Source organism: Chiroxiphia lanceolata, chromosome 5 (genome assembly GCF_009829145.1).
Source record: "Chiroxiphia lanceolata isolate bChiLan1 chromosome 5, bChiLan1.pri, whole genome shotgun sequence".
In the NCBI taxonomy this organism is placed as follows: Eukaryota; Metazoa; Chordata; class Aves; order Passeriformes; family Pipridae; genus Chiroxiphia; species Chiroxiphia lanceolata.
In genome coordinates, this window is record NC_045641.1 from 60,089,994 (window position 1) to 60,109,496 (window position 19,503).

The 19,503-nt window shown below is 41.6% G+C and overlaps 2 protein-coding genes across 5 annotated transcripts in view; one reads left to right on the top strand and one right to left on the bottom strand.

Moving 5' to 3' along the window:
• Positions 1 to 5,791: 5,791 nt before the first annotated feature.
• Positions 5,792 to 11,304, top strand: YARS2 (tyrosyl-tRNA synthetase 2; the record flags this gene model as incomplete). The annotated part of the gene is given in 9 exon segments (XM_032688963.1): positions 5,792 to 6,212; positions 6,215 to 6,256; positions 6,259 to 6,348; positions 6,351 to 6,431; positions 6,434 to 6,638; positions 8,084 to 8,251; positions 9,495 to 9,650; positions 9,976 to 10,146; positions 10,599 to 11,304. Coding segments are annotated over 9 exon segments (1,494 nt in total), but the record flags the coding sequence as incomplete, so codon positions are not given.
• A 2,271-nt stretch (positions 11,305 to 13,575) lies between these two features.
• Positions 13,576 to 19,503, bottom strand: part of DNM1L (dynamin 1 like) — a 37,566-nt gene continuing 31,638 nt past the window's right edge. For all 4 annotated transcript variants that reach the window (XM_032689234.1, XM_032689232.1, XM_032689233.1 and 1 more), the window contains 4 exons: positions 18,667 to 18,834; positions 17,910 to 18,019; positions 16,917 to 17,076; positions 13,576 to 15,859 (listed from right to left, as the gene is read on the bottom strand). In XM_032689234.1, the coding sequence (XP_032545125.1) occupies positions 15,743 to 15,859; positions 16,917 to 17,076; positions 17,910 to 18,019; positions 18,667 to 18,834 (555 nt within the window). In that variant the 3' untranslated portion in view covers positions 13,576 to 15,742. The remainder of the gene's footprint in view (positions 15,860 to 16,916; positions 17,077 to 17,909; positions 18,020 to 18,666; positions 18,835 to 19,503) is intronic.

The following is a 19,503-nucleotide window of genomic DNA, read 5'->3' on the forward strand; positions in this document are numbered from 1 at the left end:
CTGTGGCTTGAAGACATACTTGAAGATGTTTCTGTCCTGTGCATTACTATGCAGCTCACAAACTGCCCAATACCATCAATTTTTCAAAATGCACCAACAGAGTTCAAATAAAACAGCTGAGGTTATACCAAGAAGAGGTTTTAGATATTCTGCCTTATTCAAAGCACCATTCCTAAGAGGAGCTGCACAAGAAGACAATGAAAAGATCATTGCAGAGTCCAGAGATGGAGATCTTTGGATCTCAAAGGAGGCTTCCCCTCCTTTAACAACCGTGTGTTGGAGGAGAACAGTGGCTGGTTACTCCACAGGAGAACCCACAGCAAGATGAGCAAAATCATCCTCCAACCCAGGACTTCTCACAGCCAAGGTGTGCTCACCTACCAGAGAACCTGTGCCAGTGGGCAAGGACAACCAACCTGCAATCAACCTGTTTGTTCAGAACAGGTTTGCTTTGAAGGAACCTGCAGGAAATTCACAATAAAGGAAAAGAAGGATTAAGCACTAATGAGCTTCTTGGTTATGCACATTGCACCAAAGCTTTCCAGCCTTCATGTGGGAATGCACAGCAAAATCACTTTTGAAGTGTGGTTTTTTTAATTTAGGTGCCCAAGACTTGTGAGTGAACAGCACCACAAGGGCCTCTGGACCAGGAAACACATGAGGGAAGCTGTAGTGCTTTTGCATATAAATAAGACCCTTCAGACGTACAACATACAAAGTTGCACTTCTGAATGGGAGAACAGAAAGTGATTCTACTGCTTATGGCCTAGTCAGCATTTGGGATCATTTCTTCCTCATTTTCTTGTAAAGATGGCATGAAAGACGGAATGAACTTTAAGAGCTGGTAGAATTGCAACATCTACATTTAAAAGTAGAAGTGCTTTACTGCTCCAACACACCTTCCTTCTTTTTCTTACTAGCCACAGCTCCTTACACACGTGGAATCAAATAAGCATGGAATACAATGCCTTGACAGATTCCCTTCCCCTGGTGAGGTTTGAGATTGGGTTGCTTAGGCAGTACAGGTGCATGAGTTGCAGTGCAAGCCCAGATTTGGATTATGTCCAACTGTTTAGTGACTTTTAGAATACACTAATATAGTTGGCTGGCTCAGAGCTTCTTTAGTAAGGGACCCTCAGTCTGATATAGTGCTTTGGGTTTTGAGTGCAGTGTTGCTTTCAAGGATTAGGCCAGAGAGAATTATTTCCTGGTCCATAAATTCCCTAGACAATAGTCTGCAGTCACAGCAGCCACAGGGGAGAGGCCTTAACCCGAGCTTCCTGAATGTGGTAACTCAGCACCATCTCTTTTGTCATCAGCTGGTTTAAAACCACCCAGGCTACGAGAGGAATGGGGAACTTCTAGTAAATTGCAACAAGTCTCAAGAATCCAGCTATTCTATACCTGGGTGGGGAGTTTGTTATTTTTTTTTTAGGTGGGGTTTTTTTGTTTATGTTTCTTTTTCCTTGATCAACTTGATAATGAGACAACTCTATCCTAATCTCTGTTTCATAAAGAAAAAAAAAAGCTGAGTCACTTCTAACTTTAAAAAAGCAGCCTATACATTGTCTTCGCTCTCAGGACCAGTTTCTGTCGCTTTACCTTGAGAGAAACCATATGGAGGAAAAAGGTGAAGAGAAGGGAAAGTAAAGTTCATCCCCTAATATACCTGCCTTGTTTCTTAAACAACAAAGCATTAGAGCAAATTGAAAACATACACTTGGGAACAAACTACATCAGTACACAGCCATGTTTGCCTCCAGAGAAAAACAACAGAGCAGATCTGACAGTTTCTTTCTGGTTGCAGGAAGTAAAATCCCAGGAACAGAATAAGTACTGTTTTATGTCTGATCTCTTTCCTGCCTTTTTTCCCTTATTACCAATGGTGCAGATGCACACATATACCCACTTTTAATAAGTTACTAAAAGGATTTTATTCATTTTACAAATACAAAAGTAAAATAAAGAGAGTCACTTCTTTGCAGACAAGGGTTTTAGTAACATCCATAAATTCTTAAGAAATTCAGTCTGTGCTTCCTTTTGACCAATTCCTAGCAAACCAAACCCTTCCCTAACTCTTTCCAAAGAAACAGCTGGATACAACCACTACTTGCCATGACTGTAAGGTTATCACAACCATCTGAACACTTGGCCAAGGACAAGGATGACCAGAAAAACCAAGTATCCTTCTTAGTCTGGTCTTATTTATCCTATACCCCAAAACAGATATGCTCAGGTAATCAGAAACAGAACTTGTTGAAATGTGAACAAGTAGTAACTAATGTTAAAGCATTTAACACTGGCTACAAAGGTGTGATTTTAAACTGCAAAGTGAAAAGTAATTATTTAAGACAGATATTTAAAAAATCACAAACCAAAATATCTATACGCATTTAGGGTCAGCAAAATCTGGAGGACTTTAATTCAACCATTGTGGCATCTAGCAATGAAGAGGCAAAGGGTGAGAGGCGTGCAGGAGGCAAACTCAAAGGGAGCTACTGGAGCATGAAAGCACATTCACTAATTTAAACAGTGTCAATGAGCACAAACCATATCAATGGTTTTACTTCGAAGAATCAATCATCTGGCTTTCACCTCAAAGCACAGAGTTTGACTTGCAACAAACGCTGACACTGGAGATCTTCAGTAACTACTGAAAACACCAGCTACCCATCACCCTCACAGCTGAAGGATAAAACTGCAGGAAGAAAACCTACTCAAGATAATTCCATTCAAGTTACCAACAGGGCAGGGGCACAACAGATGGGCAAGCTGCTTGTCCTGCTGTAGCCCATAAAGCAGGGACTGAGTCTACTATATACAATCTGGCATCATACAAAGCATTGAGTAAAGGCAGGTTTTACACAAGGTAAACCTTTCTGCTCTGTTTGCTTCAGAATGAGGTTTGAAGCTCACAGACCCTGCCCTTGCCCATCTATTCCACTAAGTGAAATTTTAACCTGACTACTAAACACTGACAAACTCTGTTCACACAGTGATACTGTGTTTTAGTTATAGTAGTACCACACAAAGCTCAGGTACTTGTCAGACATTTACTAATCTGAACTTGGCTACAGTGGTTTTTCCCCTCCATGATCGTGTTTTTCACCGGCGAGCACATTTAATTTATAAGGTAGCTAAAATTTGTGTATTGATGACACAATTATTTCTAGTTTGTATTAAATAAGGTGGACTTGAAGACAATTGTAAAACATCAGACTAACTTTTCAGTTGCTGATCTCATTAGGCTTGTTCCCATGGCTGGCAGTAACAGTGGCATTTAAAGTATTCTAGTTTAATTCCAGAAAACAGCCTCTTTCAAAGCTATCAGCAGTCATGAGCATCCTGTCTACACTACTAGTTATGCAACTCTTCAAGAAGTAAGAATGTAGAATTACATGAGGGTGTAGAAATACAGGTAGAATGGACTCTCAAAGTTCTGCATTAAAGATTATAAACTGTGTTCATTTCTTGGCACTCAAGCATTGAGTCACAAAAAATTGAATTTTTTTTGTGAAAAAGTAAACATACAAAGTCTTAACATTTCAAAAAACAAATTAAAACTGTGAAGAGAAGAAAAGCTACTTACAGCACACAATAACATTTCCTCAAAACAACTCTAATCTCTGGTATAAATATTCCAGTTTCACAGACTTTCTTTCATACTCTCATATATCCAAAATTTGAAGAAGTCGTGGGGACCCCTTCTCCCTGGACAACTTCATTCTTTCTGAAAGAAACACTTATTATCCCATTACAGTTTTGAAAACCATTTTATTTTTTAGTTCTGCCAGAACAAATTTACAGTAGATGGTCCAGGGGCTTGGTCCCAGGGGGGGGAGAGGTGCCCTTGTAACTGATTCAGGGAAATGTATGTGGACACACATACATAGTAATACAGTTGGCATCTCTACTGTGCTGTAAAATAGATACTTCTATCTGTGCATACAACAGCATTGATTAGCAACTCTGAAGCCTTCCATCTGCAAAAGATTACGCAAGTGGAAATTACCGCAAAGCAAAAAGCAGTAAAAACTTAGCATAGGTGTCATTAAATCATTTCTGTAGAAAGACAACAATTAAAATTAATTGAAAACTGAACTTTCAGTTTGGAGCAAAAATAGCTCACTGTCCTCATTTTGAGCAACTTTTATATGATACAAGTAAGTACGGTCTCCACTTGGACCTGATGGTGTTGACTGCAATTCTATGACTGCAACTAACCAGACAGTTCCTTATCCACCAAATCCACGTCTTTCCAATTTAGAGACATGGATGTTGTGTGGGACAGTGTCAAATGCTTTGTGCAAGTCCAGACAGATGACATCAGCTGCTTTTCCCTTGTAACCTTGTTGCAGAAAGCCATCACATTTGTCAGGCACAACTTGCCCTTAGTGGAGCCATGCTGGCTGTCCCCATTCAATTTTCATGTACCTTAGCATAGTATCCAGGAAGATCTGCTCCATGATCTTGCTGGGCACAGAGGCATGACTTCCTTTTTTCTCTTTTTAAAAAGGGGGGCTATATTTTCCCCTTTCCAACCAGTGGGAACTTCACCAGACTACCTTAGCTTCTCATATACGGATAGCGGCTTAGACACTTCATCTGCAAGACCCCCCAGGTTCTGTGGATGCATCTCATCAAATCCCAAGGACTTGTGCACCTTCAGGTTCTTTAGACAGTCTCAAACCCGATCTTCTCCTACAGTAGGTGGTTCTTCATTCTCCTCATCCTTGCCTTGCCTTCTGCAGCTCTGGTGGTGTCACTTGCTAGTGAAGACTGAGGCAAAAAAAATCGTGGAGCACCTCAGCCTTTTCCATATCCCAGGTAACCAGGTGTCCCATTTCCCTTTTGAGAGGGCCCATGTTTCCCCTAATCTTCCTTTTATCACCCATGTGCCTATAGCTGCACACCAATATAGTTTAAGCGTCCTCTTCCCAAATACTCAAGCTACGTAACACAGCTAATAAATTCTGGTAATGCAGCTTATAATTCTAGAGTCCGTAAGCTCTAAAGCTCTGATGTCACTAATTTAAGCATCTGCTACCTGTCCTGCCAGCCACCCTAATACCAGCTGAGGGCCTCATTTCCCACGCAAGCATTTCAGCCTGAAAGCATCATAAATCCCGGTATTTCGGGTTGGGGAAAGGAAAAAAAAAAAAAAAAAAGAAGCGGAGGAGGAGAAGCCAACAACACACGGTGTGTCTGTGTGAATTTTCTTTAATACCGTGAAGGAGAACCACCAGCCAGGCGTTCAAGCCATTCTCGACCATCCAAGGCTCCCTCCGTGCTCACACACCCCCCCCCCCCCCCCCCCGGTCATGACGGTGATCCCACGCCGATTGTTCCATCCCGATTGTCCTGTCCCTGTTACCCCCTCCCGACTGACCCACCCCGGTTACCCCATCCCGGTTGTCCCATCCCGCTTATCCCACCCCGATTGTCCCAGCCTGGTTGTCCCATCCCGCTTATCCCACCCGATTGTCCCAGCCTGGTTGTCCCATCCCGCTTATCCTGCCCCGGTTATCCCACCCCGGTTATCCCATCCCGGTTGTCCCACCCCGCTCATTCCACCCCGGTTAACCCAACATCGATTGTCCCATCCCGCTTATCCCGCCCCGGCTATCCCACCCCGGTTGTCCCATCCCGCTCATTCCACCCCGGTTATCCCATCCCGGTTGTCCCATCCCGCTTATCCCACCCCGGTTCCCAACCCCGTTGTCCCATCCCGCTTATCCCGCCCCAGTTATCCCACCCCGCTCATCCCACCCCGGCTCCCCGCGCGGGGCGGGGCCGGCGCCTGAGGGAGCCCCTCCCCGCGCGTTCCCGGCGTGCCCCGCGCGCGATGGCGGCCCCGGTGGTGGCTCGGCGGTGCGGGCGGGCGGCGGGGCTCTGGGGCGGGCTCCGCCGGGCCCCGCTCCCGCCCCGCCGCCGGGCCCACGAGCAGCCGCGGCGGGCGCGGGGCGCGGGCGGGCTGCTGGCGGCGCAGTGCGAGCGCGGGCTGTTCCAGGAGGTGTTCCCGGCGCAGAGCGCGGAGGAGCAGCTGCCGGCGCTGCTGGCGCCGGGCCGGCCGCCCCTGGCCGCCTACTGCGGGTTCGACCCCACGGCGGACTCGCTGCACGTGGGGCACCTGCTGCCCGTCATGGCGCTGCTGCACTTCCAGCGCGCGGGGCACGACGTCATCGCCGTGGTGGGCGGGGCCACCGCGCGGCTCGGGACCCCAGCGGGCGGGAGCGCGCGCGGGAGCCGCTGCCGGCCGGGCGGTGCGCGCGCACGCCCGGGCCCTGCGCGCGGGGCTGGAGCGGCTCTTCCAGAACCACCGGGAGCTGTTCTGGGACCCGGGGCCGGGCGGCTGGGCCGGGCGGAGCTGCTGGACAACGCCAGCTGGCTCGGCCGCGAGCCGCTGCTGCGGTTCCTGGGCGGGGCCGGCGGCGGCTCCGCATGGGCACGCTGCTGAGCCGGCAGAGCTGCCAGGCGCGACTCCGCAGCGCCGACGGGATGAGCCTGGCGGAATTCCTGTACCCCGCGCTCCAGGCGTACGACTTCCTGCACCTGCACCAGCACCGCGGCTGCCGCATCCAGCTGGGGGGCCACGACCAGATGGGAAACATCATGTCCGGCTACGAGCTCGTCACCAAGTACGGCGGGGCCGGGGGTGGTGCGCGTGGTCTCGGTACCGGGAGACCTGCGTCGGGAATAGTGTGGCCAGCAGGACTGGGGAAGGGATTCTCTCAATGCTTGGCAGTGGTGAGGCCGCAGCTCGAGTGCTTTGTCAGTTCTGGGCCACTCAGTTCTGGAGGGATGTTGAGGTGCTGGAGCAGGTACAAAGAAGGGCAGTGGAGTTCCTGGGGGAAGGGTCTGGAGTGCATGTCCTGTGAGGAGCGGCCGAGGGAGCTGGGGCTGTTTAGCCTGGAGAAAAGGAGGCTCAGGGTGACCCTGTAGCTCCCTACACCTACCTGAAAGGAGGTTGTAGCCGGAGGGGGATCGGCCGCTTCTCGCAGGTAAGAAGTGACAGGACAAGAGGACACACTCTTAAACTGCACCAGAGGAGGTTTAGGTTGGACCTTAGGAAGAAGTTCTTCACAGATGGAGTGATTAGGCATTGGAACGGGCTGCCCAGGGAGGTGGTGGAGTCACCTGGTGGTTTTAAGGAAGGAGTGAATGTGGCACTGAGTGCTATGGTCTAGTAGATGAGGTGGTCATAGGTTGGACTTCATGATCTCAGAGGTGTCTTCCAACCCAGTTGATTCGTGACCAAATGCTGTGCGACTTGGTGCTGACAGTCACTAAAGCACCAGGAGCAGACGTCAGCCCTCAAGAGATTTGGCCTTACATAAAACTGTGATTGGAGAGGAATAATTAATTGGCCTGACCATAAGCCTGACACATATGTACATTTTGGCCAGGGTTTAAGTGTTTTCTATGAATTGTTAATGAATTAACAAAAAGGATGGATTTTTTTTAGTGGATCCAAGAAACAAAATCAATACCCTGAAGCATGGGACAAAATCAGGACAGTCCTCTGCCAGCACGTGGATCCTGGTGTGATCACACTGAAGTAGAGGTAGTTGTGGTATATTGGTCAAGATTGCTCCTTTCCTTCTCAGAAATAAAATGAGATGTGATGACGCGCTTTTTGTTATCCACCAAATTAGTGCAGTTTTAGAAGGTTTGCAGGAGTATAAATCAGTGAGGATGTGGTAATGCTTCTACTTCAGTACGGGCTTGATTATTACAAGACAGAGAATGGGCACAGAGGAAAAGCTTACAAGTGTCCCAGCCACACCAGCAGCTTCATTAGTACTTGGGCAGAAACAGCTGGGCACAATGAATCTGCTAATGCTGTTGCTCATGAAACTACTCGAGTATGTCAACTTCTTTGATACACATAAAAGAACTTAAAAACTTGTTTTTTTCCCTAAAGCACTCTTTTCAGAACATCTGTTCGGGCATCTTTTGCTCCTCACTCCCTGTCTTATTTAACTGCTTTAATTAAGGATAGGACCTTGCAGAATGTTTGTATTTTAGTCAGTTTTACCAATGTTATTTTTTTTTAACATGCGGTGCATCTTTACTTTTTCAGGATGACAGGAACAGATGTGTTTGGAATTACTGTACCTCTTATTACCAGTACTACTGGAGATAAACTGGGAAAGACTGCTGGAAATGCAGTTTGGCTAAACAGAGATAAGACTTCTCCATTTGAGCTGTATCAGTTTTTTGTCAGACAACAAGATAACGTAGTTGAAAAGTAAGTTGTTCTTCATCTTGCTTTTTATTATTGTTTATAAAACCCGATCCTAACTGTTCTCCGTAACTGTTTCATTTGGATATGTGCAACACAAGCTCCATGTAGAAGTATATGTTTTATAACTGTACATTCATTAAACAAACAAGCATAACTGGTTCCTAAGTATAGGATAGTGGAACCCGTCATATGCACAAGAAAATTAGGAGGTGGATGAACAAACAAGTGACAGTGCATTTTGTTTGCCTGTGGGGTGATCTTTCTTACAAGGTGTGTTAGTTTCAGTACTGAGCATCTCAGCATCAATGAAGTCTCTCCTGCTGATTAATAAGCAACTGCACTTAAATATATATTAATTACTACAAGTTTTGACTTAGAATGAGGTATCCAGAAGGACCACATTCTAATTGTGAGAAGCTGCTTAACTAGTTATAAACACACAAGAGTTCAGCTTTTAGAACTGCAACTGCATGACATTCAAATCTGCATATCCTTAAACGGATCTGAATGTTGCCTTGTTAAGAAAAAGCCAAGAAATTAATATTTACGATTGTATTAACTGTAGATCAGTGATCTCCAAACTTTTTGATCACAGGCTCTTATCAGTGAAAGAAATTCTAAGCATTCACTCCCAGTACATGTATATTTTTATTTATTTATAGAAGTGTAGTAGTACTGAACTTCTGATACTTTCTTCCTGTACCCCAGTGGTCTTGCCTACCTCCTAGGCTGCTGTCACCCCACTTTGGAGACCACTGGCCTAGATGAAAACATGCCTAGGAGGCAGTGACACTGGTAGTGTCTTTACTGGCAGTAGTGCAAATAAAAAGGGGAGAAAGCTATACCATTTTAAACTCTTGGCAGAGAGTATACAAGGAATATAAATACAAGTATACAAAGTAGAGGTTTTCAGGCACCAGTTTTGAGTCACTGTTGAAAGCAGTTAAAGCAAAAACTAAAGCAGAGGAGAAAAACGGAATGAACAAAATTCATATACCTGGTTAAATTACTAGTTCCATAAACCTCTTCAAAGCTAGTAGTAGTCATAACTTAGCCCACCTCTGGACAAACATACCATTTATTTCTATTCATGTACCATAACTCACACAATTAAGCATTAATTTAATATGGCATATGGATTTCTTAAATGGATTAAGAATCAGTGAGTTAGCGAAGTTTGAATGACAAAGGCAGGAAATCTGTAATGAAGGCTATACAAACAAATATTTTTTTTCTCTGCTCATAGATACCTGAAACTATTCACTTTCCTACCTCTTGAGGAGATTGCCCACATCATGGAAATGCATGCTAAAGAACCTGAAAAATGGGGCCCTCAGAAACGACTGGCTGCAGAAGTTACCAAGCTTGTCCATGGCAGAGAGGGGCTAGAATCTGCTAAGAGGTGAAGTTGGTTTTGTCAAGCAGTTTTGTTTCAGATTTTTTAAATGGTAATGATTCTCTTTTCAGAGACTATTTAAATGTATTTAGTTGTTGCTTAGATGTTAAAAGAGAAAAATGTAATAATTCTGTAGACTTAAAAATACATTAAGAATATAAAAAAAAATCCAGAGGGCAGTGGGGTACAATAAAAAATGGGGGTGTATTTCAAGTAATTCTCTTAGTTTGTGGACTCAGGAGAAATTGGGGAGAGGAATCTGCTTGTTTGAATAGCACTTTGTGTGGAAATGAGTCTGGCTCTGTATTCTGAATGATCTTTGTTCTCACAGGTGCACTAAGGCCCTTTATTACAGTAGTGTGGAGGCTCTGGAAGAGATGTCTGACCTAGAGTTACAGGAACTTTTTAGACAAGCTCCTTCTGCTGAACTGATGCTTGAACCTGGAATGAGTGTTCTTGACTTGTGTCGCAAAGCCAATGCCATTCCAGATGGACCTAGTGGGTAAGTTCTCACCTGGTGCTCTACTCACCTAAACAGTTGTAGCAGTCTGGGGTCAGAAGTTAAATGATCAGAACAGCCAAATCAAGCAGAAACAGGCTGTGATCTACATAGCAGCACTAAAGAAGAGGTGAGCACACAACCTCATTCTATTTTGAGTATATGCTAACACAGCCTTATGTACCTCAGCTGTAAAATCTACACCTGATCAAGGGACAACCTAAAGCAATAGCCTAGGTTTCCCTACACCTCTCAGACAGAATTGGAGTAGTAGAGGCTAAGGTTAGTTTCACTCACTCTTGACCTGGACTGAAAATGAAGTGCAAGAGAATTAAAATTTACTCAATTATGGATCCAAGAAAAAAAACCCCTTAAGTGGACTTTCAATACTTAATGGCAATAAGTAGTTTCCTTTTGCAATTATCATTTATTTTTGTTTTGGTTTTTTTTTTAAGGTACCAGAAAATTACAGATGGAGGAGTTTCAATAAATGGGAATCGTGTAACTAATCCTGAGACTGTTCTTATTCTTGGACAGCATATTCTCAAGAATGGAGTATCATTACTTAGGGTTGGAAAGAAAAATTACTACATTATAAAATGGCTGCAGCTGTGACAACAGAGTATCTCCCTAAAACAACAGGTCATTTCAGCTCTGTGGCTTGAAGACATACTTGAAGATGTTTCTGTCCTGTGCATTACTATGCAGCTCACAAACTGCCCAATACCATCAATTTTCAAAATGCACCAACAGAGTTCAAATAAAACAGCTGAGGTTATACCAGTGAAGAGGTTTTAGATATTCTGCCTTATTCAAAGCACCATTCCTAAGAGGAGCTGCACAAGAAGACAATGAAAAGATTCATTGCAGAGTCCAGAGATGGAGATCTTTGGATCTCAAAGGAGGCTTCCCCTCCTTTAACAACCGTGTGTTGGAGGAGAACAGTGGCTGGTTACTCCACAGGAGAACCCACAGCAAGATGAGCAAAATCATCCTCCAACCCAGGACTTCTCACAGCCAAGGTGTGCTCACCTACCAGAGAAACCTGTGCCAGTGGGCAAGGACAACCAACCTGCAATCAACCTGTTTGTTCAGAACAGGTTTGCTTTGAAGGAACCTGCAGGAAATTCACAATAAAGGAAAAGAATGATTAAGCACTAATGAGCTTCTTGGTTATGCACATTGCACCAAAGCTTTCCAGCCTTCATGTGGGAATGCATAGCAAAATCACTTTTTGAAATGTGGAAGTATAGAGCCTCTCAAAGCTTAAATCAACCTCATGAATCCCTTTTAAGCCTTCTGTGTGCATAGTATGACTTACCAGGTGAGTGATGCTCATTCTGCTTCTCAGCCCTGCGAATTCCTGGACACATCCCTGCTATCTGCCATCTTTGATAAAAGGTACATCCTGGCACTAATTGGGCTCTACAGTCAGTTGCAATATAATATATTATACCACAAGATCTTAATCTGACCTTCCTGGATGTGGTCACTCAGCACTATCTCTTCTGTTGTCAGAATAAGTCATGGTAGTTCAGCTGGTTTAAAACCACCCAGCCTATGAGAGGAATGGGGAAATTAAAATTATAATGAGACATCTCTGTTTCATAAAGAAAAAAAGTAGCTGAGTCATTTCTAACTTAAAAAAAGCACTCTATACATTGTCTCAGCTCCCAGACCACTTTCTGTTGCTTATTAACTTTGCCTTAAGAGAAAGCATGTGGAGGAGAAAGGTGAGGAGAAGGGAAGGCTAAGTGCATCCACCTAATATACCTGCCTTGTTTCTTAAACAACAGAAGCATTAGTGCAAATCAGAAGCGTATGGGAACAAACTACACCAATAGACAGCCATGTTTGCCTCCAGAGGAAAACAAGAGAGCAGATCTGATAGTTTCTTTCTGGTTACAGGAAATAAAATCCCAAGAATATAGAAATTAAGTAATGATTTGTGTCTGATCTCTTTCCTGCCTTTTTTCCCTAATTACCAAATGGTGCAGATGCACACATATACCCACTTTTAATAAGTTACTAAAAAGATTTTATTCATTTTTACAAATAAAAAGTAAAAAAAGGGAAGTCACTTCTTTGCAGACAAGGTTTTTAGTAACATCCATAAATTCTTAAGAAATTTAGTCTGTGCTTCCTTTTGACCAATTCCTAGCAAACCAAACCCTTCCCTGACTCTTTTCAAAGAAACAGCTGGATACAACCACTACTTGCCATGACTGTACAGGGTTATCACACTTGAACACTTGGGATGACTGGAAAAATCAAGTATCCTTTCTTAGCCTGATCTTATTTATTCTATACCCCAAAACAGATATGCTCAGGTAATCAGAAACAGAACTTGTTCAACTGTGAACATTAGGTAGTACAGAATGTTAAAGCATTTAACATGGCTACAAATCTGTGATTCTAAAGTGCAAAAAGTAGTTTTTTTGGACAGGTAAACTCGAAGCTATCAGAGCATGAAAGCACCTTCAGTGCCACTGAGCACAAAACTATATTCAATGGTTTTACACTTTGAAGAATCAATCATCTGGCTGTCACCTCAAAGCACAGAGTTTGGCTTGCAATAAAAAGCTCACACAGTGGAGATCCTCAGTAACTACTGAAAACACCAGCTACCCATCACCCTCACAGCTGAAGGATAAAACCATAGGAAAAAAAATTACTCAAGATAATTCCATTCAAATTACCAACAGGGCAGGGGCTCAACAGACTGGCAAGTTGTTTGCCCTGCTGTAGTCTATAAAGCATTGAGTAAAAAGGCAGGTTTTACACAAGGTCTGCTCTGTTTACTTCAGAATGAGGTTTGAAGCACAAAGACACCCTCCCCTTGCCCATCTATTCCACTATGTGAAATCTGAACCTGACAACTAAACACTGACAAACTGTTCACATTGGTACACTGTGCTTTAGTTACAGCAGTACCACACAGCTGAGGTACTAATGTCAGACATTTACTAATCTGACCTTGGCTACAGTGATTTTCCCCTCCATGATTCTCTCCCCACTGGAGAGCAAATTATTTTAAGTTAGCTAAAATTTGTGCATTAATGACAAAATTATTTCAACCTTAAATTAAATAAAGTGGGCTAGAAGGCAGCTGCAAACCATCATTTTAACCTGGGAGTTTTTGGTTGCTGACCTCATTAGGCTTTTTTTCTGTAGTTTACTCATTATTTCTTTTAGTGCTGGCAGCAACAGTGGCATTTTAAGTATTTTAGTTCAATTCCAGAAAACAGCTTATTTCAAACCTAGCAACAGCCACAAGCAGCCTGTCTACACTATTACTTATGCAACTATACAAGAAGTCAGAATGTAGACTTGAACAAGAGCAAGTGCAAACTTAAGTATGGCTGTACAAATACAGGCAGTTACACTATTAACTAAGTCCTGTCACTTGAACTACAACTCAGTTCAAAACTATTTCTTGAATAATTCATTTTGTGTATTATCTGTTTATTATATAACAGGATTATTACAGCATGGACTTTCAAAGACTTGCATTAAGGATTACAAATCAAGTTCATTTCTTGGCACTCAAAACATTACCAAATTGAAACTTCTTGTGAAACTTAAAAAAAGTCATAACATTTCAGAAACCAAATTTACACTGTGGGAATTTTACATGACATTACAGAGCCAGGTTATCACTTGCAAGAATTTCTTAAATAAATGAAATTCATTTGCTTTATGCAGCATTTCAAAACTTACAAGTCAGATTACTTCTTCATAAGAGACTGTTGACTGAACTTTGGGAGTTAAAGCTTAGGTAGCAGTTCACTTATGGACGGCACTACCTTGTTGAAAACATACTTCTTATGTGTTGAAAGTAAAAGGTAATAGAGGTGTCAGGTGAATTCCAAACAGAAATGAAATGCTTTTGACAAAACTATTAAAACTTTCCACTGATCACCAAAGCTGATTACAAAAGTGGTTTGCACTTCAGTCATATTTCTTAAATCTGAGAACTACCATCCCTGGACACAATGCAAGAAGTTAAAATTACTTGCTTTGTATTCATTACATGTAATACATACACTGTGACTTTTTAGGCTGTTTAAAAATGCATTATATATTTCTGTGTTCGGCGTGAATTATGTCAGATTATACATAAAGTATCCAAAAGTTGCACCTGCCAGACTTGTGCTTATATTGATGCAAAACTGAAGATTACCATGAGAAAAATGCATTTTTAAACAGCTTCTTGTAAACTGAATTTTTAAATTTTCTATCTTTAGCAGCTTACAAAAGGAATTCCATTTCTAACTGATTAAAGGCAGAAGGAAGTGCATTTGGTAATTAAAAAAACCTCATTATACTGGCCCAGTACCACAAAGCCATGGAGGTTAAGGGAGTGTCCTATTTTCATGCAAGTTGTGTTAAAGATAAAATATCAGCAACACTAGAGTAAACATTTTCACTTTATACAAAAAGAGTGAATCTGCTTGAAAAGTACATGCAAGTGCGCTGGCTGGAGTTTAAATAAATTTTTATTCATAAAAATTAAAATGTTTACTTTATAAAGGCTAGTGTGATCAATAGTTATCTGTAAGAATTATAATCAGAAGAAAAAAAATCAACTTAATTTCCAACCTAAATGTCATTATTTTATGATTGTCCTCCAAAAAAAAAAAAAAAAAAGCGCACTACTTACAGCACAATAAAATTTCCTCAAAAGCAACTCTAATCTCTGGTATAAATATTCCAATTCCACAGACTTTCTTTCATACTGTCATACATTCCAAAATTCAAAGAAGTTGTGGGGATCACCCTTCTCCCTGGCCAACTTAAATCTGTTTTAAAAGAAACACTTATTATCCATTACAGTTTTGAAATCCGTTTTTATTTTTCAGTTCTGCCAGAACAAATTTACTATGGGATGGTCCAGGGGCTTGGTCCCAGAGGGGAGGAAGGGGGGAGATGTGTTTGTACCTGATTATAATCCCCAACATTCATACACAAGCTCCAGTGTACATGAAAACCTTTGCACCCACTTTTAGCAGGCTGCTATTGTTCACAAGCTCCAGGCTATTCTTCCTACATGATACTCATTAAATCAAGTTCAACGTTTTGTCTGCAGTTTAAACATTTGGGGGAAAAAAAATAATGTGGACACACATACATAGTAATACAGTCGACATGTCTACTGTGCTATAAAATTGATACCTCCATCTGTCACAGTGCATGCAATATATTCATGAAAGGAAATACTCGGTGCTTTCTTCTCTTCACAGTATTTAAACTTCTATTGTAAAAGCAGCTTAAAACTATGCCACAAGACTACACCGGCCGTCTTAACCACAGGCAACCTGTTTAGCAAGTCAGGCACTGGAACTTGAACGTTTTTTCCCAAGTTCAAATGAGACTGTCACTGAGACAGAAGACTTGGTCTGCTTTAATTTGCACCAGAAAGCTGGTAAGGAAACATTTAGAGCCATTTATTATGTGGATTAAATACGACTTCTTTTGCAAAATACAGCATATTTTCCTGTTTGCAAATCAAACCAACTGTCTTTACATGAGCAGATTTACACAGTTGCAGTACACAGATAAGAGTTCATAAATAAAAATTCTACTCCGTATACCATGCCTAGCAATTTTCAAGCCAATGGAACCTCCAATGCATATAAATAGTGTGGCTGATACAGTCTTCACCAAAGATGTGTCTCACGAATCTCTGCAATGATCTGGCTGCTCGCTGCAGGGCCTGCACACACAAACACACAGAAGCCAGAGCTAGTTAGTTTTTCTGTAGAGGTTTTCTCAGGGAGGTAACAGCAGCAGTCTAGGAAGTGTAAAGTTAAAAACTGATTTTAAGCTAATCAGTTCATTATGAAATGAGTGGCAACCCATTAAATTTTCAAGAAGGGCAGGCTTTTTCACCACACGCAATTTTAATGTTTTAAACCCTCTTCAAAATAAAAGAGAATCTGCACCTACTTTTTATGACTTTTAACATTCTGTAGCATTCATTGCAGTGTAGTCTGCTAAACTGCAGATTTAAAAACTCATAATACCAGCTAATACTGACATTATTTAAAGTATTACTCAATTTGGAGAATCTGAGCTATGAGTTTGTACAAGTGGTATGCCAGGGTATCTGGTCTCAAATAGGCACTGTCTGACCACACTGCATATGAAAGAGAAGCACCTCTTCAGTGAGCTGAACTGGCAGAGGGACCCTTTTCTATGCAGCTGAATGCAAAGTAGCAGATTTCTGATGCAGGTGATGTGGACACTGACACACCACATAACTGAACGATGAAGAAATGAAGAGTTCACTATCATGGACACGTCACCAGGACTGTCATACAGATGTACACAGAGTCACCATAGGTGAGTGCAAACATTCCCACTGTTACATTATGAGGCACTGTCTAGAGTCACCAGCCATTGGCCATTAGGCTCTGCATGACACACATGAATGGCACTTAACTCTGTAAGCTTAATCCCCCAAAAGAGCACTGCTTAAACTACAAAATTAAATAAAAGCACATTATTAAAACCAAATGTATAATGGAAGATAACACCGGATTTGATCTTCTGCTTTATGCCTAAAATATAGTTTAAGTTACTTCTCCCCAAGTACTCAATCTACATAATACTTTCTGGTCACATATTAGTTTTAATCCCTCTAGCAGAGAGAAGTAATACATTGGCATATTCTTAAAAAAGCAGCGAAGAAAAAAGGAAAGCAAAAGTCTTCCAAAAATCTCACATTTATATAGTGAACTACTGCCATGAACTCCTGATCTCTTCCCTACCTTTAGCATGTCAGCTGCCTCTTTCCTGCGCTGAGCCATGTCCTCTGATTCCGTCAGAAGGTCATCCAACAACAAGGATTTATAGAGCTGGCCTACCAGCTCACTCTGAAGAGTGTCCTTCACGTGGTTCACTAGAAAATGCATCACTGCCTTTGGCACACTGCAAGAACATAAAGATTGTGCCTTTATTCAAAACCAGGTCTGCTCCAGATTGAAGAAGGTACTAACATAGTACTAACACTGCAGAAACATTAAGGTAAACATAGCACTTCCCTGTCATCAAATACTAAAAATTATATTGAGGGTACTAGTTTATTGGGTAGACTAAAACTTCCCATGACCTCTCTAATCTGCTATAAACTCTGGTTTCCAGATTCCTGTATTCCCCTAAATTTTCCATATACATAAAATCTAAATATATACAAACCTAGGTCTTTCCATAAAGATACAAGCAAAGCAAAGTGTTATATCATTCTTTGTTAAAAGAAAGTATGACAATTTTTAAGCAAAATTTTTCTGCTGACAGCAGAAACAACCCTTTATGCTATTTCCATTCTTATAGCCAACTACTGGAAAGCTCAGTCACAGTAGTTCCTATCTGACCTTCCCTTTTGAATGACAGGATGGCAAAGCTAAATTCTGTCAGGGCTAGACAGCACCTAGAGTTCATTGCAATAATTTGCTGCAAATAATCCATCTGAATTGAAGCATCCTCCAGAAGAGCAGGCATCTCCTAAATAATTAAACCTTTTACTTAATATTATACAGAACTGAAACCATTAGAGAAAGCAAGTGTTTTCTTCAAACTTGTTAGTTCAAGTTTTGAGTGAAGGCTCAACTTTTTACTGCTGCTCTCCCTTCTAAAAAATAAATATATTTTCTCTCTTGTTGCTAACATAAAAACAGGATAAAAATAACAAGATTAATATGTATGACTCTTGAGATACCACAATATCTGTACGGCTTCAATATTTCTAGAAAGTTCTGTCTTACCTGTCCTGAATGTTCTTCCTGACAATAAGGAAGTAGGATTTAATAAGTCGTTCAATCACTTCACAATCTCGTTGCTCACGGGCAGAAAGTTTGCGTGCAACAGGTACAGGCTATGTAAAAAAATAAAACCCTCAGATTACCAATTCTGCTCATTTGCTGTGTAAATAAAACTCAAACTGTGGACTAAAATAAACTACTGCTCTTTTAGTCTGATAGTTTGGTAGACATAACCTGTCTTGCAACAAACCTCTAATTCTTCAGAAATAAAACTGGAGATATATTAAAATCCAGATCTGTGAGACAAAGTTAAGAGGGCACCACTACTACATTTTTTTTTAAAGCTCACTAAAGGAACTAAGCTCCAAACATAGGTATCTCCATCTAATTTAAGTTTCATCTTTAATTCATTCTTTTCCTCTAATATAAAAATTGAACTTCAGCAAAGAAGGTGCAGGAATTTGAGATGAGATTTGTTTCTATACAAGAATGATCTAGACAAGGAGTTCATTTGCACAGGATTTGTCAAAGGAAGCCAGTTATCCCAATCATAGGCTGAAATTGGGATGGGCAGGGGGGAGATGAGGGACTGAGCAAGGAGGGAAGCAGAAGAGACTGGCTAGAGATCCCTGTTGCTGTAATGGCAATTATTTTACAAAGATATCACATATTAGTAGCAAAGTTACAAGATCTGGAATTCAGATGTTTTCTTTGCTGAGCCTGAGCTACAAAGAACAGGTACTTGTCTTTCATGACTCACCACATCTAACAGGTTTACAGCATGTCCTTTTTGAGGACTAGCAGGTAGGGCTGCAGCTGGCTTGGATTTTTCCTCTGCTGATACCTCTTCTGCTTTTGAGGGTTTCAGCATTCCTCTCCAGTTGCCTGTCCCAGGCTCCTGAGATGTATCTGCTGCTCCAGGAGCAGCCTGCACAAACAGCACATTGAGAAAAGCATTGGAGAATTAGAACTTGGGCACTGTAAAGCAGTGTCTGATCAAATCACTACAGATAAGACTCAGTAAAAATGAGATTTTCATATGTATATTCCCGCCATTCTGTTCTTCACATTCCCCACCTTTGTTCTCCCTTTGCTGCTTACAGCTGACACAAGGTCCCAGTAAAATGAAAGCTTTTAAAACTCGTATTCTTTCAAATAATGGTATAAAAATGTCTCACATAGAGAAGCTCCCCAGCATTTTAAGGGTCTACAAATAACTTATGAAATACGGAGTGGTCTTCCTAAATCATTTGGCTTTTACCACTTTGACCAAACATCCTTGGAGCAATAAAACTTATACTATCAGGATCATCCTGAAAGTGTGTTTTGAAGATCACCACAGCTCATGCACTACTTAAACTTAAATTCTTTGGTATTTTATTTAAATACAAACTGAAGTTTCTTACAATACGAGCTAGAAAACATGCACATTTTTTATTTCCAAGTACCACAGCTATGAACACATTTGTGCTGCCAGACCTCAATTTACAGAAGGCTTTTTTTTGTACCAAATCAAAAACTAAACAAAAATCTCCATCCTCTGGAAGTGAAGATCAGAGTTTGTGGGAAGTTCCAGAGAAAGAATGACTTGCTGATC